The sequence below is a fragment of the Sturnus vulgaris genome, chromosome 9, assembly GCF_052056855.1.
Source record: "Sturnus vulgaris isolate bStuVul1 chromosome 9, bStuVul1.hap1, whole genome shotgun sequence".
NCBI lineage: Eukaryota > Metazoa > Chordata > Aves > Passeriformes > Sturnidae > Sturnus > Sturnus vulgaris.
In genome coordinates this window covers 17588623-17613888 of record NC_142251.1, presented here as the reverse complement: position 1 = coordinate 17613888, position 25266 = coordinate 17588623, and the positions used below count along the sequence as shown (strand labels likewise).

General features: G+C 37.2%; 1 protein-coding gene across 8 annotated transcripts in view; it reads left to right on the top strand.

Moving 5' to 3' along the window:
* The window catches only part of ARHGAP29 (Rho GTPase activating protein 29), a 50531-nt gene that overhangs the window by 6397 nt on the left and 18868 nt on the right, over window positions 1-25266 (top strand). For 7 of the 8 annotated variants that reach the window (XM_088169995.1, XM_088169994.1, XM_088169996.1 and 4 more), the window contains exons 3-4: window positions 17179-17322; window positions 24981-25077. In XM_088169995.1, coding sequence (XP_088026121.1) covers window positions 17179-17322; window positions 24981-25077 — 241 coding nt within the window. Of the gene's footprint in view, window positions 1-17178; window positions 17323-18763; window positions 22977-24980; window positions 25078-25266 lie in introns of those variants that run through there. The other variant, XM_088169999.1, reaches the window with a different exon arrangement.

Below are 25266 nucleotides of genomic sequence, written 5' to 3'. Positions count from 1 at the left end.
CTCTTAGGAATTTGTCTTAAGAGAACCTTCCAGTTCAAAAAAACACTGCTTACTGCATTGATTTGCAAAGTTGAGAAACTGTTTAATAGGTATTTATGTATGAGGTTGGTGATTACAGTCCAAGCTTTTACTGCATATAATAAATTTTTCTGTTGCATTAAGTAAATAATGTTACTGTGTGGTCTTTCCTCAGATGAGATGCATTTTCTCAGGTTTAAAAAGACCACTAAAAAGAATATTTAGGACACAGTAAAATATCTTCTAATTATGAACTGAAAGTATTTGATCTTTAGACAGTACATAGCAACTTTGGCTTGTATTGCATTTGAGAGGGAGAAAGCATTCCTGTTTCCCTACTCTGAAGGTACTTAGCTACTAGTTTTGTGACATCTGCTACTTTTTTTTTAGGAATATAATATATACAGTAAGGTCTGCCCTTGAGACTGTGGGAAATACTGTGTTTCATTATGAGTAGCTCTAAGGGTAAAATTTGCATGCGGTTTAAAAGTGCAGGAGTAATTGCATTTTAATATGTAGTCTTCTTGACTATACTTTAGAATATATTTTGGAATTTTTGCTTACTTTATCACAAACTTTGAAGTAATCTTCAAAGTGTGATATTGTGTCCTTCATGTGGGTAATTCTGCATCCTTTTAATGAGCAAAACCTTTTTCTTCAATTTCATCCTATCTTCAACAAATGTAAATTGTAGTTAATTCTAAAATGTTAGTATACTCTCTTTTCCCAGGTATCTTAGAACCAGAGTAGCAAGATAAAGCTATTATCTTTCATCACAGATTTCTCTGGGATCAGAATGTGTCTGATTTTTTTAGCGTTTGATAAATTCTTTGATTTGAGGTTTGTTTTTTTGTTTGTTTTTTTTGTTGGGATTTTTTTGGCTTTGGTTTCTGTTTTGTGGGGTTTTTTTAACTGAAGCAGAGGCAAAAGTACTGCTGAAGCTGGATGGCCTGGTCAGGAATGTTTGCATTCTCTTTACAGTAGCATCAATACTTTAAAAAGCATCAAGAATGCTACCTAACTTGAAACATATCAGGTTATTTTTGAAGGATAAGGTATTCACCCCAGTGGGACAATTCTAAAGGTGTCTCAAGGTAAATAGTTTCCTCAAAATGAGGAACTTGTAATCTCTAGTGACTTTAAAACCTGCTTTTAACACCGCAGAGATTGGCGTTAATCGTTTGCTACACTAAAAGTCAGAAGCCGTTTACTGAATGTAGGGCCTGAAGCTCAAAGGTGAATGATTTCTCTTCAGCCCTTCCTGGCTTGATAATGTATATTGTCCCTATTTTTAGTATGATGAAGGCACTGCGGTATTTTTAGCATTTCATTTTTTGTTTCCATATTTTCTTATAGTCTATAGTACTACTGTCCTCCTTTCTGAGGCAGTGTTCTTGAAAGTCAGTTTCTCCTGTTTTGCTAGGAAAATATGAAGTTCATTAGTTATTGCAGTGAAGATTACAGATTGAATTTATGATAATTTTTAATACTAGGTATAATTTTGCTGTTTGTTCTTTATTCCAATTGTGATGTTTCTCAGTGAAAGGTGCTGTCTTTGATACACCTTAAACTAGATGTATTTACCTGTCTAATGACACCTCATAGTATGAATGCTTGGTAGGTGGGCAAACTGCTCTAAACTAGGATCTGATAAAGTAAATACTTTTCTTTGCAACAGTTTCTGGAAGCAACATTTGGGGGAGTTTTTTATATTTGTTTTGATTTGAGGGCAGTTGGACTGATCTCTGGACTTTTTGTGGAAGATGGTGCTAGTTTTCTGCTGGGTAGTGCTTTATGTGATAAATTAAAAAAAATTATGAGAGAACGGAAAGTAAAATGCTGTCAGGGCAGCTAACTTTTGGGAACTTCAAAACATAGTGATTATCAAATGTGTAAACAACCTGCTTGTGAATTATTAAATGACCTTTGAGAATTGCTAGAAAAAAGCAGAGGAATCCATGTGATGTGTGGCACGTTGTTTCTCTTATTCCATGTAGCACAAAAAAAGAGGGAAAACAGTCTAGTAACTAATAAATAATATTACAGAATTAAAAGTACTTGAGGATGTTGGCAAATAATCTAAAGTGGAATTTTAATGTTTATCACTTCCAGAATCTGTCAAAGTGTAATATGCTTGCAGTATCAGAATAATAATTCTGTGATTTATTATTAAAATATTATTTTTTTGTACTTTGTAGCTCTAGTCAAACTTGATCCACAAGGAAATAACTGCATATTTAAAATGCATTTGCCTGTAATAAGATTGTTCATTCTCTTGCTGAACCAAATTAGATGTTAAAAGATGAATTCTGACAACTTGTGTTTGCTGCTTTGGCTGTTATTGTTCCCATGGCAAAGTTGTGTCCATTGGAGAGCAGAGCTAAACCAGGCTGGGGCAGCTGCAAGGAATAACTTCTGATATGCTCCTGCTGAAATTGCCTTTATTTTCCCCTCTCCATCAGCAGCTTCATTGTTGATACAGTTCTGTAACTGTTTAAAATCCTCAAGATGCATCTAAAACTGCTGTTTTCTTATTGTAAAGCTTGTTACGTTTGGGGCTTTGTTTTAAACATGTTGATGATCCATTTCCACACTTTTCCACAAAGAAATGTCTGCATGAGCTGCTGTCATCTCACTTGTTTCTTCCTGACACTGGTGGTAGTTCTCTGGTGACTGCATAGCAAGCAGAGGTTTGGGGGCAGATCTACCTAAAAACTAGTCCTAGGAAGAAAGGAACTGCTTTTTAGCCACATCAGTTCCATGAGCTGGCTGTAAGGTTGTACTGAGTACCAGCAAAGAGGAGAAGGTGGCTGGCAAAGGAACAAATGGCCAGAGGTTAAAGTGGAATAAGAGTGTGAGGCTTTAGGCAGAGTTGGTGTGTCCCTCCAGTCTGGCATCACGGCATATACTGCTAAAACCTGTATCAATTCTTTTGTCTCCTTTATTGAATGCTAAGTTTGACAGGGATATATGAAAGTTGGGGTGGTGTTGGGGAGAACAGCAAGCAGAGAATGCCCTTCTGATGGCAAATTAAAAAGAGTCACCTTAACTCTGAGCTTCTGGCATGCTTGAATTTGACAGTCATTTTCTGAACTTGCCTTTCTGAAACCTGCTTCTTACATGCAAAGTCATATCTGCTTCCAATCTTTCTGACCTGGAAATTCCTTAGTACACCCTTTCACATATCTCCAGGTAGTAGTCACTGCTAAGTCAATCTGAAACTGAAATCGTCCTTTCACAAATCTAAAATAGTCTTTCAAGCTAAGAGATGTAAAGGATGTAAACAAAGATAAGAACAAAGTAAATAGTTCCTTAAATTTTCTTTAACAGATAAAATTATTGTTAAGAACTGAAAGGTAATAGTAGTGACTTTTTAAAAGAGCTTTTCATGAGTTTTTTTAATGGCGGAGCTCAAAGGAAAAAGAAATTGGACCAGCTGCTTCTCTTGTAGCAGTGTAGCTGTAGGACCGCAGCAAGCCGGAGACCTCCTGCTCATTTTCCCATGCTTCCTTCACTTTCACAGTGTCCTTTTCTGGTTCCTCTCTTGGACAGAAAGCACTGAGATCCCTGGCCGTGAGTCATGTTCCAGTCCAGTTTCCTCAGACTTGAGAAGGCTAGGCAAAGAAAGGGTGATGTACAGCCTGGATGAAGGCAAGCCCACAGCAGTGCAAGAAAAGGTATTTTACAGTCAGTTTATGGGAGGCAGGCATAGCTGTGAACCGTAGGTTTTCCCCAGGAATGTTGCACTTAATCTGGGAGAGCAAACTTCCCACCTTTCTTTTCATTTCACTCCAGATCATTCCACAGTCTGTTTTGCCCAAGCCTCCTGTTTTCTAAGTCTACTGTCTGCTGTTTTAGTCAGGGAGTCTTGGACTTTCAGATGCTGTGACCAGAGCCAGAGGAGCTGGATATTTTGTTTGGTTTTGCAAGTTTGCAATGGTAATGCACTGCTTAATTCATCTGCAGTGGAACAATTCTTCTGTTTCCACTATTCTGAACAAGAGGAAAAAACCAATCTCCTCTTGAAGTCGAGTTCAAGCAAATCTGTGTTCTTTGTAGTCAAAGTGTAAGCTGCCTGTTAAATTCTGGTTGCTAATGTTGGATCGTGCATGCTGTTTCTTCAGTTTCAGGGAAGATTGAAGTTAAATAATAACTTAGTGGACCAGGAGATAAGTCTGTGACTGATAGTACTACCCCTCCCCCAGTTGCATACTCCACATTCCTTCAGAACAAATGTTCACTTGTTGCTATAGTGTCTAAGATCAGCAGTCAGGAAGGGGGGGTGTCTTGAAGGCTCATGAGTGTTTAAAATGTAAAATCAACCCTTATGTGCAGTCAGATATTTTTGTTGACTTAAATAATTAGCATATCTTTCTTTAGGAAAACTCTGAGCTATTTATAGGACAGCACAGGAGTTCTTCATTTTTATGTTGCTTTTGAAGTGCAAAAAAATGTAATACAAGGAAAAGCTTCATTCTTCCTCCTTTTCGCATTTCTGATGTACAAAAGGAGTCAAAACACTTAGAGCCTTAGTGGGAGTGTTAATTAGAATTAGCTTCCCTTTCCATCACAGCAACTAGACTAATGGAACTGAAATGACAAGATCAGCAAGATGAAAGGTCACTAGTGAAGAGGATGAATAGTTGTATTTTTGTTTTTGAAAGTAGAGCAAGGTCTTTCAACAACAAAAATTCTTCTAATGTAGCTTGCAGCTTAAGGAACAGGAACACTTGAACCAAAAAAACAACTTTTATCTATCAAAGAACTCTATCGTAATGTCTGAAAGATAAGATTTGACCCATATCCAGTCTAAGTCTTGTGTTCTAAACAGCAATTCCCATGTACCTATAGAAGCTCTTGTGTTTAAATACAAAGCAAAAAATGCCATAAATGACTTTCCCACTCTTGGTGAAATGTATTATAGCGAATCCACAAAATACTCAATTTTCTCATTTTACTCATTGATCAATTTATCAAAATTGAAACATAAAAGAACATCATCAATACAAATAACTTCTGTATGCCTGACAGCATAGAGTTAACAGTTGTAATTGTCATCTTAATGATCTTGACTTCATAGCCTACACCATTCCTTTTCCACTAGTTTTGTTGGAAGTGTTTGTTCTTCCTATTTATGCACTTAGGTCACAGACATGAAGCTTGTTTCTGAATTCTGAGCAAATGTTCATCTTATCTGACAGTTTTAGTGATTTGATTGTTAGAGCTAATGTCTTGGTAATGTCTTAGAGTTAGAACAGCATGGCAGGGTAGGAGATTTGATACAGAGCTTGGACCTTGATTTTCATACGTAGCTGTTTCCCTTTTCTCAGGAAAATAGGGATTTTATGGGGACTTACTCCTTTGTCTGCCTAAAATGTCCCTTTTTATGGAAGACGGAGGTGACTCATGTAAGGCTGTAGAAAATACTTGTGTTTGAGTTAAACTTTCATCTTAATGACATTTGTTACAGAACACTGTAACTGAAAAACCTAGGGCTTGAGGAATTTTCTTTTGTAGAGGCTGTGATTTAGCTAAACAAAGGACCTTTCCTTTTTACTATTTTTTTCCTTTATTACTTGAATAATTTATTGGACTAATTTTTAAAAGTATGTAGGAATTTTTACTTGCCAATTGCAATTATTTTTAGTTGACAAACCAGTTTTAAGTTAACAAAACTTACCTCTTCAGTCTTGTTTTCTTTGTCATGACTGAACTGCTTCAGATATTTAAGCTATTTTAGTAGTATAACATGTTCCCTATTTCAAATATGTTGGTTCTCTCTGCTGTGTATAACTTGGGTTCAGGGCCTGCAGGTGGGTGTTGCAGCAGTTAATGATGTCAGTACGAGTTCTGTTAGTGCTGCTTGTCTATGAGACACAGAATAACCATGGGATTGGTGGATCTTGCTACAAATACATGCTGAAGGAGAGGGAATGTTCTTACTTTGGAAGGACTCAGATGTTCTTCCAACTCTTGTAATATCTCAATCCTTTCCTGGTTTTAGAAACCTGCAAGATGGGAAAGACCTAGTGAGGAAGTTTCAGCAGAGATGCATTAAAAAATGAAAATGAAAAATAATTGAAATTGTCAATTGCAGGATTGTAGATCAGTAAGTTGCAGGGAGTATATTTGTATGGTGGAATTAAAATACTTTCATGCCTTTGCAAAAAGAGGCTTTGGCATCCTTAGGACTTGGCATTGTATTTAGCATTTCCAAGTTCTTCTCTAAGTATTGTATTTAAATTTTCCCGGTTTATGCAGGTGTGACTGTTTTAGGGCTCTGTGTTGTAAGGGAATGTAACATCTCAGTTAATGTTCTACTTCTGGACTGCAGCTATATTCTGAGCTCTACTTTTAAATCAGATATCACTGAAAAAGTTAAGGACATGGTATTCCTGAAGCATTAGCTTAAAGACTGCTCAGTGTTCACAAATTCATCTTGCTGTTTTAGTGTTGATAGTGGTATGAATGGATTCTTTAGTAGAATGCTTTTCTAATTTTTTTGTTTGTTTTTTGTGGGGGTTTTTTTGTTGTTTGTTTCACCTGTGGGCTTTTTATTTAATTCATTGATTGTGTACAGGGTATGTAAGTTATTTTGTTCTACTGCAACTATGCAACTAAAAGATCAGTCTAGAAGTTGTCCAGTGCTGACAGTAAGTGGGGAAAAAAGTGTATACTGGAATCACTGAAGTGGACGTGCAGAGCAGTGAAGATTGGTGGTCAGAATGGGCTGTGGTCTCACTCACAGCAGGTTATCCACTCCTGACAGAAGAGCAGTTAAGGGGGCGGCTTTTTTGAGGGGTAGTTCTGTGTGCTTTGTTCTGTGTTGAGTAAGGTGCAAATTGTTTATCTGAAAGCTTAGCAGCACACATGAATTGTGATAGTTGAGTGAAGACAGTTTGTGAAGTGCTTTGAGAAAGTGACTGTGATAAATAACTTATGCCAGTAGTGAAGAAGGGAAAACTAACAGTAGGATTCAGACTGAAGAGTGGTCAGATTAAATGCTTTCTGATATTCATGTTTAAGCCCTTGTGTTAAGGACAAGCAAACTAATCCAGCAAGCAATGGAGAACTCTAAATGTTCCTGTCTAGTCATCATCTGAAGCCAACTACAGCTAGAAAGTGAAGGTGGCTGAGAACTTAATTTGGAAAGAAAGAAATAGGTCTGGAGCATATACATTTTTGATCTAGCATTGACTACCTGGAATGACAACTACAGTGTTTCTAGGGAGAAACAGCTAGATAAATCCAGAACCACTGAGCAGGTGAATTCTGCAGTGTTTCTCACCTTTCTCTTGCGAGGTATTTGTGAAGAAGTACTACTCTGTTAAAAACTCATGGTGAGATGTACAGTGAGTTACTGTTGTCTTTTGCTAAGTGCCAGCATGATATCAGTTGCTGCCTTAATGATAGTGTTACTGTGTTTTCTCTTTATACAAAATCTTCAAGAATGTTTTGGTGTGAATTAACTGATACCAAACATTATATTGCAGTGGGGATTGACTGTTCCTGAGTCTAGTAAATGGGAAGATTTTTTAAGTGTTTCCTTTGGACCATTCATATGGCTCTGTCACCTGTGAGTTATGCAGGGTGGTCGTTTCAGCAGGACGTCAGTGAAGGAACTTCAAATAATCCTTAATCATTTATGTTCACCAGTTTTCTAGACAACTAATGTTGCTTGCTGCTGCTTTAGGGATTTGAACACCACTTTAAATCTAAGTTGATTTTAAAGTGTAACTTTCTTCTTTTAATCAACAAACCAGAAATGGGCTACTATCACATCCTATAGCAGTCCATAATTGTGTTTAAAAGATCCCTTAAAATAAATGCACAAAGTAATACACCCCTTGTTTAAAACCATATTGTCTCATAATCCTGGCTTTGTGTGGTTTTTTGAAAAATAGGTGGGCAGGCAGCAGTAAAATAGCTTCTTTACTCAGTCAGTGGCTTAACTAAAAGTGCAAGAAGCAGGCGTGTAGAACAAACAACATTTTAGACTAAAATTAACATGAGTTAAAGGTTAAGTATTGTTTGATAATCTCTTGATGTTGGTTACCAAAGGTTAAATTAATTTTATTTAGAATGAATAAATTGTAACTTTCATACTACTTTCTGTGTGCCAGTTTGATATGATATGATCAACTTGCTGGAGTTTCTTTCGTTTCATGATTTGTTCTTTTTTTTTTTTTTTTTCAGAAAATTTGTGCTGTAAATGTTCAGTGAATATTACTTCATGTACTCTCAGAACTTAAACAAGTATGCAAGGAACATAGTTGCTTAGAGCATAAGAGTTCCCATTTTATTTTAACAGTATCTTCCACTGGCAGCTGTTCAGTCTAGTGACTGTTTGACTAAGTTTTAGTGAGATATCCTTGAATAAGAAATAAGTAACTAGTCCCTACTAGTGGTATGGTTGCCTTTCCCAGTTGATATGATTTCATGTGATTTATTGCTAATGTATTCATACTAAAGAATACAGCCTTATGTCCACTTGACAATTTACAATGCTAACTTAAAATATGTTCTGAAGCTGCTAAAGCATTATCCTCACTTACTTTATTCTTAATCTCTGGGAAGATTCAGGGAAATGAACAGTGATTAAAATGACCATGTAGTGTTTTCACTTTCATTTGTCAGAAACAGGTAAGTGAGGAAACACTAGCCATTTTCATTACTGGTTTCTGAATTTTGGTTTAATAAAAGATTAAAGTATTCTAAAGATTCAACTGCATGGCTGAACACATCTGAGTTAGTTGACTGGAATCTCAAGTCTAGTAGAATAAAAAAGGCAAGTAGTGTACAGCATATTGAAATAGATTAAAAGCTGCATTGTGGTAGGTTTTTTCTGAAATGCTTCCCCAATTTAACAAATGGGGAATTTGTCTATGAATTTAAACGTGAGACAAATGTGAAGTACTTTCCAGAACTTTTCTGCTGAGGTCAGTTGGCAAACCAACAAAAGGAGAATATGTAACTGTTTTCAGTGTAGGCAGAATTAGAAGATTTTGATTATTCTGATGTATTTTGCATATACAACTGTTTCATTGACTTTCTGAAAGATTATTTTAAGACGTCTTTATCTTTGTAACTTTGATTTCTGAAAATTAATTTAGTCTGGCTTTGCTCTATATATATATAGTCAAGAAGGACTTCTTACAAACGTTTTGACTGAACAGGTACAGAATTGGTCCATAATTAAAATGGAGTTCACCCAGTTTAATAAAAACCAAAAACCACCACAGCTCATGGTTACATCAGAGGCTAATCAGCATGGTTAGTGGTTGAATCTAAATGGATAGATGACTGTATTTTAGCCAGTCCCTGATAGCAAGTGACAAATCTGAAAGGGTTGTTTGGGCATTTGTGAGGCATAAAAAAAGTCATCATGCTGGGAAACTTAATCTGAAAGGATTAACTAATTGGGGATAGTTTTGAGTTCTGTCCAGGGATATTTTTTTCTGAAAAAAAGTGCAAGCTTGCATATTCACAGTGCTTATTTGAAAAAGTAAAGACAACTTTCACCCTTAAAATTAAAAAGAAAAGGTAAGTATCAGGTTCTTTATTTTAACCTAAATTTGTGCAACCTGACTTTAGGAACACATTTAGCAGTTTTACAGTAAATAGACAATTGACTTTCCAAATGTTAAATGCTTTCTTGTATTACAAAAGCATTATTTGTGTGGAATAACTGAAATCAAACATGCTACTTTCAGTAATGTATTCAGTGAGCTGTTTTCAGGAAGTCTCAATGCATTCTCACTGAACTGGGTCGGTATATTGCTCTTCTCAAAAAAACCCGTACAAAACTGATGGTTTTGGTTCAAACACAGAGGTTTGGATTACTATTTTAATTACTGTATTTTCCTCATTCTTAATTAAACTTCACATGTCCCTAGATTTTCCTCATTAAAATAATTGTTTAACTGATTATTTTCCATAAATTGTAATTTTTTTGCTCCACTATAATGCAATGAGGTCATTGGTTGGAGTACATGTTGCTAAAGACCATGAATTTAGTGTGGTGTGTTTTAATGATGCTATGACAACAGGGGTTGCCATGATACTGATGAACAAAAAGCCTGGGAATGGCTGTCTTGCTAATTTGGAAGTTTCAAGTACTATGTTTCTTGACAGAGGGATGGATAGGTAGCTTCTTATTCTGCATTGTGCACAGGGTAGAAAGGTGATGACTTCACCAGACCCTTTTGCAGCTTCCAGCCTCGCTAGAGATTTTGCAGAAATAAATTCTTCCAGAAATTTTTTCAGTGATTTAAAAGGTTTCTTTCCTTAGATCTGCAGCACGTAGCCAAATAAAGGAAGAAATATGATAGCTAAGACAGTAGACCAGACAGCAGGGACATAGATAACTTTCCTATGGTCAAACCACAATCAATGTAAAACATGTTTGCACTGTGTATTTGATTAATTATTGTGGTCTTTTGAATGTAGTAGTGAACTCTGTTAAATCAGACAAATATGCCAGGCTGTTAATCGTGTTAGAATGGAGCTGACAGTGAGGGAAGGGCAAAAAGAAAATCATGGTTTAATCTGGGACTGTTTGCCAAACTGCAGATGTAGGAATTAGGTGATTTCCACACAGTTCATTGTTTTGTGATTGTTTTGCCTACTCTGTGATGCTCATTGGGAAGTCTCATAGTCTGGATCAGGTTCAGACCTGAGTGCTGACAGTGTCCTAGTATGCAATATGGACATAGATGAATATGATAATAATGTGATTTTAGATTAAATCTGTTTTACTTTGGGTCAGCTTCATTCCAATGCTGATTTTTTTCCCCCTGCCCTAGGTGGCATAACTAGTGATCCCATGTAATCCTTCTGTATAGTGTAATGGAAACAGGATATAATTTAATTTACCTAAAGGTCAAAATGAATTTATTTTTTTTTTTTTTTTTTTTAGTAAATAAGAGTGAATGGTCTCTTAGCCAGGATATTGTTCTTGCATATTGAAATGTTGGTTACTCAAACCTCTTTTTCCTGAATACTTCCAAGACTGAAAGTGATGAGAAGCTGACTGTTTGCATTCTGTAAGGTGAAACTATTTAATAAAAAGTTCTGGATCCAGATATTGGGGTAATTGCTTCCCAGCATGTTCTCACCACGATCCTGCAAGACTATTTTGTCTGGCCTGTTTGTCCTGAAACAGGTTAGGATTTATGGAGAAGATGTAAAATGGTTAAAATTGGAATTCAGATTATTATATTTCAGTTGAAGAGGAGGTAAAATATACACACTTCAGCTGATCTCCGGAGAACAGATTTACAAAGGGAGCACTTAAAATGAGGACTAGACCAAGTGAGGGTGATGGCTACAGTGGGAATTTAGGGGTTCTCATCAGCTGCATTTATTCTACTGGAAATATCCAGAGTTCTCTATAGTTGGTGATCATAGGGCATGCATAATGTGTTTATGAAGGTAGATGGAGAAAATATTTGTGCAAAAATCCAAGTTGCCTTGTTTTTGTATAGTAAGATTTTGACAAGTGAGGTGAGTTTATGTAGATTTCCCCCAGTGTAAAGGAGGCTGGTCTGTGTGTATAAACTTGTGGCTATCGAGAGTATGCATAGCGTGTTGTTCACACCGTGTAATATTCTTGAAAACTGTTTGAATGCATGACATAACTAATCACATCTTTCTAATTGTAAAAAGCTCTTAATGGAAAGCTGCACCTTAATACATGTTGTGAGCTAGAATATCTGCTTTGACAATCTCCCATGTATTCTGAATTTTGCAGGGATGTGTTACTTTTTAGCTGTTTTATCTAGACTGCTACCCTGTTTTTCTTCAGTGAGACCAACTTCCGTTCTAAACAAACTTTTAGCCACAGCAAAGCAATAGTTGTATTAGTGGTTTCCCTTCTTTTGGGGCTGCTGGAAATTGGGTAGTAGAGAGTCTGCTGCTGTTAAAAGGCCTTATTGCTTCTCCACCTAGAATATTAAGTAGAATTGCATGTACATATTGTGTATGGGTCTGAAGAGCAGTGTAGTGGGGGAAAGACTGTTAGTCTGTATTTAAACTTATCCTGGAAAACATTTATTGTCATAAACAACTTCAGAAATGTTTGGACCAATAATAAATCAGGTCAGACAAAATAATGCCAGCCAACTGACACAGCAGTGCGTTTCCCGACTGTGTGTATTGTGGCCAGCCCTGACTTGGCAGGGAGGGTGACTGGTGCTGACAAGCTTGATGAGCAAATTTGATTTTGTTTTGTGTGAATGGAGTCCATAGCTGTAAGAACACTATTGCTTAGTAAATTACTAAACAAAGGCTTCCCTTTGAGAACTATGTAAAATTTGAAAATAGGTAGAAGATTATGCTTTCACATTAAAGATGCGTGAGTGGTTATAAAATGTGGTGACCAAAACCATTGAGGACTGGGATGCCAATGACAACAGTGTGCTACTGAGATGGCTTGGCAAGCAGACTTTCCAGCTGCTTTGTACTGTCATTCTTGTATGTTAGACTTGTCAGCTTTGAATACATGGTTTTTCACCCTGTTCTTCTTTCTCCATTTCTCCTACAGAGTATGCTTTCATTTGAGAGGAGCTTGTTTTCAGCTCTTGTAAATGACAGTTCAGCCCCTAGTGAAAGAAGATTTTCAGATAAGCTACTAAACTCTATCCAAGCCTTTTTTTCTTCCCTTTGCAGTTTTAAGAATTGGTTTTCTCCTTTTGAGAGGTAGGGAGCTGACTCATTCCTCCAGGAGAATGCCGGAAACCAGTCACCTGAGTGAGCAGCTGAACTGAAGTGCCCAGAGAGGCCCTCTCAATGTTGCAGGATCACTGACAGTCATGGCTTTAGACTTCTATGGTTTTTGCATTTCATGCTATTAAGCTTCAGAGAGGTTTTAAAACAATATGGCATCCATTGGAGGAGAATTTCCTACTGACTTCATGTGCATCAATGAATGTGTACAGCAATACAAAGGGACAGAAGAAAAACTGAAAGTAATATTTTCTTTTAAGTACTTCATTTAGATTGAGTTCCTGCAGAAGCTCACTGGAGACACATTTCCTTGTGCATTCCTTTCACTGTATTTGCTCAACTTTTTTTGTTTTGATTTGTTTTGATCTCAGCCATTTTCAGACTTCTTACCATTAAAACTGTGTTTCTGTTGATCTGGCATATTTACACTGTTTTTCTACCTGAGGTTTCTAAATCTGTCCTGAACAGGAAATCTCTGGTTTGGTGTCTGTTTGGTCTCAGTTATTGTGAATGTAGTGCAGTTGTGGTTCCTGATGACTTTTGTCTCTGCCTTTCCCCAAGCACCACTTGTCACAGACCTTTTGTCTTCGGGAGGCACAGAAACAATGTTTCAGATATTTTGTAAACAAATGATACAGTGATGGAATACAAAGAAATCTCAGTTGGGTGTAGCCAGACCTTTGCTTTTGAGAGTACAAATAAGTAATGTCCTGCTTGAGTGCATTATTTTAGTGATAGTGGTCTCCTGGATGGTATGATAAACATTTAATTCAACTCAGTGGTTGTTTTCCACTAGCATTTCCCTTTGAAGTTTGTTGCTTCTGTTTCAGACTTGAAGAGGCTTGTGTCTACAAGATTTTTCTTTCGATTTTTCCCTTCTCACTTATTTTTCCTTTCCCCCCAGCTCTGTTGTTCTGGCAAGATATATTATCAAATTTTAATAGTAAGAAACTGCATTTTGGGTTCAATTTTGCTTTAGTTAGTCTCTGGAGGGTGTTCTTTTCTGTCTTCACCTAACACATAAGGAACCTTAAGAGACTTTTTTGACTTACAATGACAAGTCTGTAGTTGTGAGTCACACTGCAGTCCCCAGAATAAATCATGCTGTTTGATGTATGTCTGTGTGATACTCCTTCCTGAGCGCTCTCAAACTGACAATCTGTAGATTGGTTGGGCTGCTTTATGGCCTTGTTTCCCCTGCCCTATTTGCTAGGGGTCCAAAAGTCTACCCAACGTGTTGCCAAAAGGATGTGGCTGTAGGGTATGGGTGTTCTGATCACATGATTAGGAGCTCTTCTCTCCAGACACAAGTGAGCATCTGTGCATTAGAAGGCAGGGACACTGTCATCATCTTGATGAGGCAAGAGATGCAGTTCTGGTCAAATGGTGCCCTTGTGCTCACCATCTCTAGTCCATTGACCACAATATTCATGCCCTTCATGTGAGGGCTGCATGTATCCTGGTTAGACAGAGATGGCTGATGGGGATGTTTGTGGCTTATAGTCTTCAAATACCTTCATAAAAGCCCAACCCTGCCAATAAAAGTAATTAGTTATGATGAAAGATTGTGGAATATTTTTTTACCTCTGGAGGTCTATAAGAAGAGATAAGATACAAACTCTAAGGACTACCTCTGTAAGAATTCCAAAACTTATCTTAATGAACTAATTTGAATTACCTCTAACTATTAGTATCCTAATTCCTGAAGATGAATGTTACAGTAATTTTAAGATACATGTTTTGTGTTTTCTGATCCACTTTGAGTTTGTGGGCATCAGTACAACTTTGCTGTTTTTCATTTTTATCACTGCCTTTGCCTAGAACTGCCTAGTACTCCCAACAGCATTTATTCTTATATTTATGGAGTACAAATTATGAATTAAAGCCTAAAGGGACAATTAAAATTACTTATTTTCATTTTAACAACTATAAAACTTTTCTGAGTGTTAGGAAGTGGCAGTGGCCACACTGGCTTAGGCTAAAGCTGTGTCTAACCCATTGTCTGAGCTCTGATGATTGCCAAAATTGAATAGCTAGAGAAAGGTAAAAATGGGAGGTTAGTCATGTTTTCTGAACTGTTTTTGCTTAGTAGAATTCTTGTGCTGTTGCAAGTTACATTGGTTTAGTACTATGCTTGGTAGTTCAGTAGAATAAAGTGTGGAGTAGTTGAATGAAAAGTTGGGAAGGCAGGTTCGAAAGGAATGAAGTTAATTCAGAGGCAGCAGTTGTGTTTCATGTGTAGGAGCAGCTGTGGTGCAGCGGTTGTGGATGCTGGGGAGCTGGAGTGCTGCAAGCAGCCAGTCTGCTCTGGGCTCTAAGCTGCAGCACCCACTGCTGTGCGAGGCACAGGCTAGACCCACCAGGGCATTCATTGACTCATTAGTAGCTCACGGGAAACGTAACTTGTCTAGCTCTCCGTGTTTCCATGTAAACTTCTTGTGTCAATGTTGTGTTTTGGCAAGAGAATTCTGCAGTTCTCTTACATGAAGGATTACCCTTTTCTGTTTTTAAGCTCCTGCTTGCTCACTTTATTCATCTGAGGTGTGTTACATAGGATTGAGCGACATGGAGAAGCAATTGGTTCTATCTGCTATTCTATCTTTTTATTCTATCTTTTCATGCCTTTTAAAATTTTCTAATCTTGTTTCATATCCTGTATAAATAATTTCTTATGCAAGGTAACAGCTTCCACTATTATTGCTTTCATGGAAACTGCTCCAAGCCTGGATTGCTTTCCTCATTAAGTTCCAAACTCTGAGCTATAGTATGCCTTTACATCAATGTGTGTTTGTCATAAACTGCCTCTGCTGCTAATGTAGATTCACTGAATCATAACCATGTTCAGTACCAGGCTTTTGACATTTTTTTGCCTTAGGTGGGCTTGAGTCAGTTAAAAATCATTATATGTAGGCGTAAATTAAGATAAAGCCACAAGTGAGTTTTTTTGGGTTTTTTTTAACAAGTTACTTAGAACTTTCCTAATTTACTGCTGTGTAAGATAGATTTTCCTAGACTTCTGTGTCCTGTTACAGATAGAGCTTCCTTGTCCCTTCCAGCAGGAAAAATACCTGTGAATGGTAGATAGTTTTTACCTTAGTATACTTCCTGAGTCGAGGTTTTTTCCCTCTGACAATCTATAAGCCAGTCTGAATAGGAAAAAAAAAAAAAAAAGAGCAGATCTCCTGATATGTGGCATATAGGGGAATAAAGCCTGAAGCACAGTGGTCTTTAGGAGACTTGCTATTCTACCTGATACAAACATATAAAATTTGTGTGTAGCCCCCCCACTTGCACACCTGATAGCAGTGATCTGCTCTACTGATGTGTCATGTTGTACTAGGTGGATTCCTCAGAAAAGTGTAGGTGTCTCTTGCCTAAATATAATGTCTTGTCACCAGAAAAATGGCTCTGAGCTGAAACTATTCTCTGAGCAACACTGGATCAATTTGCACTGTACTGTAATTGTCTGTATTGACCTGTTTGTTATCATGGCCTCAGACAACACAGAATTGCCCTGCTCGGTAGGGAAGTGAGTCAGCTTGTATTAGATCCTCTTTTTCTTTTTCATAAGCTAGACTTTCCTGAATTTGAAAGCTTTTTACCACAACTTGCAACGCAGCACTCTAGCACATGAGAAACTTTAATTCCATGCACCAGCACCTCTTCTGTAACAGAGCAGATTGTGGTTTAACCTGTGCTTTGGATTCAACAAGAAGTATTTAAAAAAAAAAAAGTAAGATTGGGTTGGGATTTAGAGGCACATAGCAAGAGGAATGTGATCTAAAAAGCATCACCATCTTGGAGTGTGTGTTTTGAGAATTTTTCTGATTTAGCCTAATTTAGGTGTTCAACTTACCAGGACTGACATGCTTAAAGACAGACCTTTGTAGATCTGGTCTTATATATTAAAGATTACACTTAAGATACTACTAAAGAGTATACTTAAGATTTTGCTGATACTTTAAAAACAAGACAACATTTGCCAGAAATTTTAATTTATAAACATACATAAATGGTTTTGAATTTGTATCAGGTGAAGAATTACCTAATGAACAATCAGAATCTGGTTTTGTTGGTACTTTTTTCATATATGTAATTATCAAAATGGTGGTTGATGAAATGACATGAGAAAAAGATGATGGTTTAATTTAGAAACCTTAGGGTATTAGTGTTGAATTCCCACCCTCCCTTTTTTTTTAAAGTATACTTTCTTGACTTTTTCTGAGAAATAAATTTCTGTAAATGATGTACAATATTGCAAGTTTACTATTGGCAGCTGCTATTATAACTATATTTTTAACAATTTCTTTATTCTGAGTAGGCTCAGCTAGAATATGGCCTAGAATTCCATGCAGCTGAATACCATCAAGGTGGTTTGTAATGTGATTGGATGTTAATTCACTGTTTTAACGTAGTTTCTCCTTTTTTTTTCAGAAAATCATGATGGCCTGCATCAAGTAGTACATGAACGCCTGGGGGAATTGCTCCGTGTTTTAAAAGCAGTGATAAATAAACATCAGACTCTAAATTCAGTTGACATTCTTAGTGCTGCAGGAACAGTTATTGCAAAAGTAAAAGGTAAGGAATTACTACCTTTTATATCAATGGAAAATTGTAATTAGTGACTTGATTGACTCTGGCTTGGAGTTATAGGTAGAATTCTACATATACAGAAGAAACTGGGATTTTTTTAAAATGTGATACTTTAGTACTTGTTTAAAAAATTGCCTTCCCTAAGTGAAGAGTAATATTAAGTAGCTTTTTCTGTCATCGATGTGGTACAATTCTGCTTATAGGAAGCGAAGTGCAGACTCACATTGAATTCTAAAAGTACAAACCTTTGACTTTAAGCTTTTCTTTACCTGAGTATCCTAGAATAGTATCACAGAGTAATATACCTGGCATTTATCTACTTCGAGACTTGCCAAGAATTTTTGCCTAATTCTGTGAATCTGTAGGGGTGGTATTGTATTTATATCAGGTGAGCAATCCAAATTTGAACAGTTATAAATTCCACAAGTGGATCATAGCCATGTGTCAATAGCAACAAGAAAAAGTGTTGCAGACAAGTTAATACTTTCTATTGTTGATCTTTGCTGTTGCAGTTCTTGGCATGCCAGAGAAATGCAAATAGTGAACACTCAAGTGCTCCAGCTCCAGAAACCTCTTCCTTCTCTGTGTAACCTTTGACTACAGCTCTTCCTACTCTGGAGTCTGGTACATTACTGTGGAACCAGCTTTGAGTGGGGTTCAATCTCTACCTCTTCCCTGTGGTAAATCATGTAGGATAGCTTCCTTCAGAGAAGTTTAGTTTTTCTTCTTTGTCTAGGCCTTCCCTCTTGTTTCCTATTTATCTTAGTATGTCTGAAATGTATTGTTGATTCAATGAAGTGGGAATATCGGTTAAAATGCTAATGTGTGTAGCTTTCAGATTCCTATATATTGGATTCTTCCAAGCTTCTTAAGGATTCTTCCTATTGATTTATAGTTTTGCCAGTTTGTTTGATCTTGCCAGATACCAGCAGACTACTTCACATTTTCTTCATGTTACACAGTTTCCTATAGTTCTGTAGCTGATATTTCAAATGATTGTGGGACAGGACTATAACTTCTGAACTTGCTTTAGAGGTTTGTACATTACAGCATAAGTTCAGACAGTATCCCATGTGGTGCTGTTTGTTTGTTGATCGTGGGGAGACTTAAGTACACACATACAGTGGTAGTCAGTGTTTAGTGGACACGTTAATTGTTTAGTGAACATAATTCTTCCACCTTAGACAAGCTGTTTGCATGCTTAAATGCTATGGTGAGACGACTGTGTCCTCTACTCTGCCCTAATTTCAGTGGTCACAGGACAATGTTCAACTGTTCTTTAATATAAGCAATGCTGAGGAAAAGTGACCTAAGGTATGCAAGTAAATTGTATCACATCAGCCTTTGCTAAATTGTTTTAAAAACCATTGCAGTATCTATTCTCCCTGGACTACACAGTTTATTAATATTGTTCTCTATATGCATATTAATCACAGTCTGTACTGTCTGAGTTCACAAGGTAAAGTAGTAGAATAATTTTCCTTGTCTTGCATGTAAGGCTGTCGAGTCCATAATTATGTTGGCTTTTTGTCAGGTTTTTCTGTACACTTTAAGAGTCCATGATGACACCAAGGTCACTTTCTGCAGTTCTAGTGCTGAGCCAGTTTTCCAGATCTAGATTTATGTGTTCTTTCTCCTGCCCTTTTACTTCACAAGTGGAGAATTAAGCGCTTTGTTGAATTACATAGTTCATTCCTCCAGGGTATTGCAGCCTTCTGAATTTAATGCCATGCTTTTTTTCTCTTGGTGTATAGTGTTCTGTCGTACAATAGATGATAGCAGAATACATAAACCCTGGGCAGATGCATTTTTGTTTTGTACTTTTTCTTATATGCTTCTGTTTCTATCTGTTTTTATGAGTTTAGCTTAGAAACACAGAAATGCTTTACTATGAGGGTGATGAGACACTGGAATGAGTTGCCCAGAGCAGCTATGGATGCCTCCTGCCTGGCAGTGTTCAAGGCCAGGTTGGATGGGGTTTGGGCAGCCTGGTCTAGTGGAAGCTAGACCCCATGGCAGTGGGGTGGAATTACATGAGTTTTAAGATCCCTTCCAAGCCCATTCTATGGTCCTTTGGCTAAAGTAAGTAGAAACTTGCTCTGTGGCAAATAGTCTTTCCTGTGATCCAGACTGTGTGACCTGGCCACACAAATGCAAGGAAGGGGAACTCCAGATCATGTTAAATATGGACTTAGTACTTCTTCAATATTTATAGCCATTGATACAAACAAGTACTTTGCTACAAAGATTTTGGTAATGCCTGTCAGTGTTTGCTCAGACACATACTGTATTTGTCACACCTCTGGAGATGGAAGTGGGGAGATTCAAGACTTCAGGACTCTTTCTGACTGGTACTTCAGTGCTGCTTCTCTGTGAACAGCAAAGCCTACACACTATCTTTCCCCAACATAATCTGTGGTAAATGTGAAGGCAGTTTGCATTTAGCACCTGTTTGGTTTTTACAGCTGTTCTTTTTCTGAGGATCATACTGCTCAAAGTTTATATTCAAACTGAAGTGTATGACAGCTGGTGCTGAGAAAGTGGAAATAAAAATACTGCACATTGTGGTGATTGTAAGCATATCAGACCTCAGATTTGCTTACTTTGACCTGTGTGTAACACATGCATTCACAGGTTTTCAGCTGTGGTTATTTCACCAGAGGTAATGCAGCTTTTGAATAAACAGGAAGCTACAAGAATGTGAGGAGCTGGTAGAACATATCCAGTATCCTTTTTCCTCTGGCTTCCCTGTCTTTGTTAATGTGACATTATGAAAAGTTCATGTGACTCATCTGTTTCTTGTCATTGGAGGACAAAACTATAAAAAGATATAGAAGCACTCTGTAGTTGGATTTATGTCTAGGAAGAAAATTAACCTGGCGTGGAAAAATTCTGATGTTTATTTAGGAGAGCAGGAAATAGAAACAAGCTGGGATTTACACGTGATTCCACCTCCTGGTTTTTGAGTCTTTGCATAATATCAGGGTTTCAAATTCAGTTTTTCTTTGGAACTTCAAATAGGGGCATACTGCTACGACAACGAACAAATATCTTTTGCTCTTTATTAAATCAGTTACAATAACTTTGGAACCTTAGTGACTCATGAAGTCTTAGTGCCTTGTGAAGTGTTCTCATAACTGTGACAAGTTGCACTGTGCTTTAAACATAATGTCTGGCGCAGATAGACTGCCTGTCTTTGGATTACTGTGAGTGTGAATATTTTGAAGGCTAACAAAAATTAAGGGTGCTTGTGACCCTCTTCCAAGCTTCTTGGCCATTTTTCAGAACCCTCAATGGGAATGATACAAATGTGCCCCTGGTCTGCTTTGCATGTTCAATGCTTTTCCTTTTAGACATATTGAAGGAAAAATAGCTGCAGCGTGTTATCTGAATCTTGCTACAGAGAATTGTGCTTGGCAGTACAGACTTATCAGACTTGTACTATTTTGGCCTGAGATTGAGGGAAAAGGGTGGTGAGAAGAGTGGGACATGACACATTTGATTTCTCTGGTTATATCTTGGACATGACAAGCCTTACTGGGCCTTTTTGGACTCTACCACTTATACATGCTCACTTGAGTGCTTCATGAAAAATGTCTTTTAAATAACAGCTCACTTGACCTGGAAGAATCGAGCCATTGAATTATCTTGCTTGGAACCTGTTTAGACTCCTGTTTCTGTAAGTCACTTCCCATTCTGGCACAGCATCATATTTGTAGTTGTTATTTTTCCACTCAATGCCTTTAAATAGTTGATGGTCTCAGAGTACATGGTTCTCCTGATCCCATGCTGAATTCAAGTTTGTATTCTTCTTTTGCTCTTAATTACACCTTTTTATTTAATCACTACAATGAACACTGATTACTGGTAAAGCTGAAAATCACACTTGTCTTGTAGCTGTTTCCTGTTTAGGCATACGGTTTTTTTGTAGTAGTTCTGCACCAAAAATAAATACCTCAAACAAGATGAAGTAATTTCAGTTTTGTTGTATGTGTGAAGTACATTCAGACCAAAACGTATTATGGAAGGAGTAGGAAACAGTTCCTGGAAATTGTCTTGTTGGCATCCAGCTCAAGTTGAGGAGGCTGCCAAACCTGGTAGTAAGTACAGGCTGGTGAAATTACATGGCACTACGAACTCAAAGTAGAACAGTGGGGCTTGGACAGCCTGTTGATCCTCTCTAGGATACAAAAATATTCTTCTGCCTCTTTCCAATCTCCATACTATTGCTCTTCACTTACGTTCTCCCCATTTATTTTACACGTTTTTGAAGAAGAGAGGTTTTAACAAGAAGTATTACAAGTCTTTTTCAGAGTGGGAGTGGTCTTTTGGTCTTTGTTGGGTGTTTTGTTTGCTCAGGTGGTTGTTTTGTTTTTGAAATAGTTCTGAAAGGTTTTTGAAAGCATTTTTGTGAGTTTAAACGTAAAATTGGTTGCAGAGATACTCAGTTCCAAGAAATCAGCTGGATGCTTACTTCTTGCAAGTCAGCTATTAAAGCATGGCTTGAGGATGTATTCTGGTCTGAAAAAATACGTGGTTACCATATCTATCTATCATGTATGAGAAAACTGACCTGCAAAGAGCAAATTCTGCAAGCTTGTCCAGGCTCTGCAGACTGCCTGCAAGGCAGCTTTGCTGCTGTCGGTCCTGCATGTGTGTCTGGGCAGCAGGGTTGAGGCAGCGAGCGAACTTGTGCAGACTCCAGCCTGGCTGTGTCCCGTGAGTTCACTGGGAATTATCAATCTCCTTTTAAAGGTCCTGCTTGCCCTTCGGTCTTGACAGCTGTCAGTCTTTTCTGCATCCTTTTAGCAGCATTGCTCAAATGTCCTCAGGCAATGCTTCAGCGTCTGGGATTCTCACTTCCAAAACCCTCATGGCTGTTTTGGGTTCCCCAGCCTGGTCTGTGCTTGATTCAAAAAAGTTTTTGATGGCACGACCCAAGAGCTGGAACTGCAGTGCACTGCAGCATTTTTATGAGATTGCCAAACCCACCTCAGTTTGAAGACAGTTTTGGAAATAGAGATCCACTGCAAGCTATGCTTGCATTTCAGGTACTGGATTTGGATTTTAATGTATCACTGCCATATGATTTTTTTGAAATTCATTATGTGTCATCTGAAATCTTGCTTAAAAGAGTTGTCTGGTTGTATACTTGCTTTGAAATCTGTAGAACTATAGATAGATAGCTGTCATTTCCAGACATGGCAAGATTACTATAGTTCATTGTTGTCAGTAGCTATTGTGTGCAGTCAGGATGTCCTGGGGAAAGAGAGTGCGTGGTTTCAAGTTGACGTTAAGTACATCAGCATTCCAGTGGTGGTGAGCTAGAAAAAAGCTGGTGGTATTCTACCGAATTACTAAGAGATTAGACTAACCTGTTTTGGGAGAAGTGAAAAGAAGTAAATCTGAAAAAATGGAGATTAGTTATTCCTTTTGTGATGGATCCTGAAAAGAGAGGATTTCTCTGGCATATCAAGTGTAAAGCTTAACAAAACTCTTCCTGGAACAGGAAGGCAGAGTGAAACAGTCGGCATTTCTTTAGGGAAAAGCTCCTCTCTATTAATGTCTTGTTAACTAAGTGAAAGAATCGCTCTCTCTTCGAAGACATTGCAGCTAATGGATATTCAAATGTTTTCGTGGTAAGTGCTTTGAATGCATAGACAATTTTAGCTAATTCCTTCTAATTTTGAAGCAGTTTACATTTCATGCGAGCTCTTAAATGATTTTTCCAGTCATTAGGGGCTGGTAATCAATATTTCTCATTGTCACTGTTGTTGTTTAATGATTTGGAATGCAAAGTTTAGACTTATGCAGTTATTTCTGGAAAGCTGAGGTTTTCAACTAACCTGAATTAAAAAAAAAGAAATCCACTGCTATTAAAGTTATTTTTAAAAAAAGTCTGTGGAGCTTTATCGATTCTCATTTCAAACAAACGTGCCAGAGGCATTTTTTTTGTGTAATTACAAAGTGTAACAGAAAGGTAGGAGTAGCTGTTATTTAGTAGTGAGCCGTGTCAACAGAGACTGGTGATATTATTGTAATATGTGATAATTGTTTTTTGCTGTAGGCTTATTACAACATTTTGTATCTGCAAGTAATTGTAAAAATAGCCCATGAGAAAAATATGTATTTTCTGTAATGGCTTTATATAGAAATAGTTGTTATAAAATGTTGATCAAGTTTCTTGACATAATGTGTAAAAAGAAATGGATTTAACTGTGTTGCTTTACTGGTTAAAAACTTTTCCTTTCACAAAGGAAGTCTAATGGGGGAGCAGATTACTGTACTTTCTTTGTTTGTTACCCATTAATATTTAGGCACCTGGCAGGAAGTTTGAATGCTTTTTAAGATTAAAGGCTGTTAATTTGCTGAGAAAATTTGTATAGAATGGGCAACATCTAAACATTATTTTATTTTTGCTACTTCTACAAGTCATTGTATTTTATTTGTACTCGAAATGTAAGGACGACAATTTAACCTTATTAGATTTTGTAAAAAGTGATGTGGGTTGAGTTGCTGTATGTGTGTCATTGCAGTCTCTCTGAAATAGGTGTGAGCATGTGTGACTTACACATCTAGAGACACATCTAGAGAATTAAGATTATTGCATTGCTTAAAAAAAAACAACTTTAAAATAGTAAACTGAAAAAAATAAACTTGAAAAAAAAATCTAATGTGAGGTTGTCATTTCTCACAATGTAACTCTGGGAAAAACTTCCCTCCAGAGGATACAGCTTCAGCTCAAAGGAATGTATGCAGCTTTTCTACAAAAAATCTCCCAGTCACCATTGATTAAGGAGTTAAGTTGAAAACAGACAAAAATGGTCGTGCTCTTTGTCTTGTCCTTTATCCCTTCTTCTTGTTTAGTAGTTGTTAATAGAAACTCTGGATGAGTCATTCATCTTGTCTCATTATTCCAGCTTGTCCTGGAAGTGTGCTAAAGGCTGTGTTGAGTGGTTAAATACTTGATCACCACTTTAAACCATCTAGTTTGTCCAGCAACACTCTTCTTCCTATTTGGGACCACCAGTAGATAGGCTGAGTTTTTTCCCCACTTCTAACAGGAAAAACTGAGGGGCTTTTGCCATACTGTGGAGCTAATAATTGAAGGGTTTTGCAGTGGACATCATCTTTTGATAGCTTTCTGCTTGCCTTTACTCAAGTCAGAAATGCTGTGTTCTGGATTGCATTCAGTTGAGGGAGCACCCCCACAAACTGCTGCTCCTGTTGGAATTCTGAAATTTCTACGCAGAAGAGAAACAGCTTTTCCAATATCTGACTGCATTTGTGAACTGCTTTGTGGTGGTGCTGCTGCTGTGTGATTTGTTTCTAGCTGGTAAATGATTATTTTTTGTTGTCCATGCATTACCAACATTTCCACACCAAATTGCTCCTTAAGTGGGAAGATACAGGAAGTGCAGGACTAATCTGATTTCATTGTGGGAAGCATCTGGATTGTGTTGATTTTTTTTTTTTTCCTTTATGTTTACTTTCTTACTAATATTCTTTAAAGCTATGTTTTTTCAATTATTCAAAAAAGCATAATGTTGCATGTGGAAGAATCTATATATAAAACTTGTCTCTAGGCCTGATAAACTTACTTAATTGACCCCACCTCTCACCCTTTGTTTTTTTTTTGTAAGCGGTGAACTTCAAAGAAGTTAATGAAGAAAACAAGAGAGAACTTTTCAGTGAAATATTTTCTTCCATTGAAACATTGGCATTCACCTTTGGAAACGTGTAAGTTGGAATCCAGAAGGAGTTTTTAAAGAACTCAATGGAGCTGAATCAATTTAAGACACAACAATAACAAAAGCTTTAGTTTTCTTTTGGACAACTACTTTCTGATAAAGTAATTTAAATTAGCTACAGCTAGAACAATTTTACAGTTTTGAGTTTTTGTCAGTTCGTGTTTTTTCTTAATAAGGA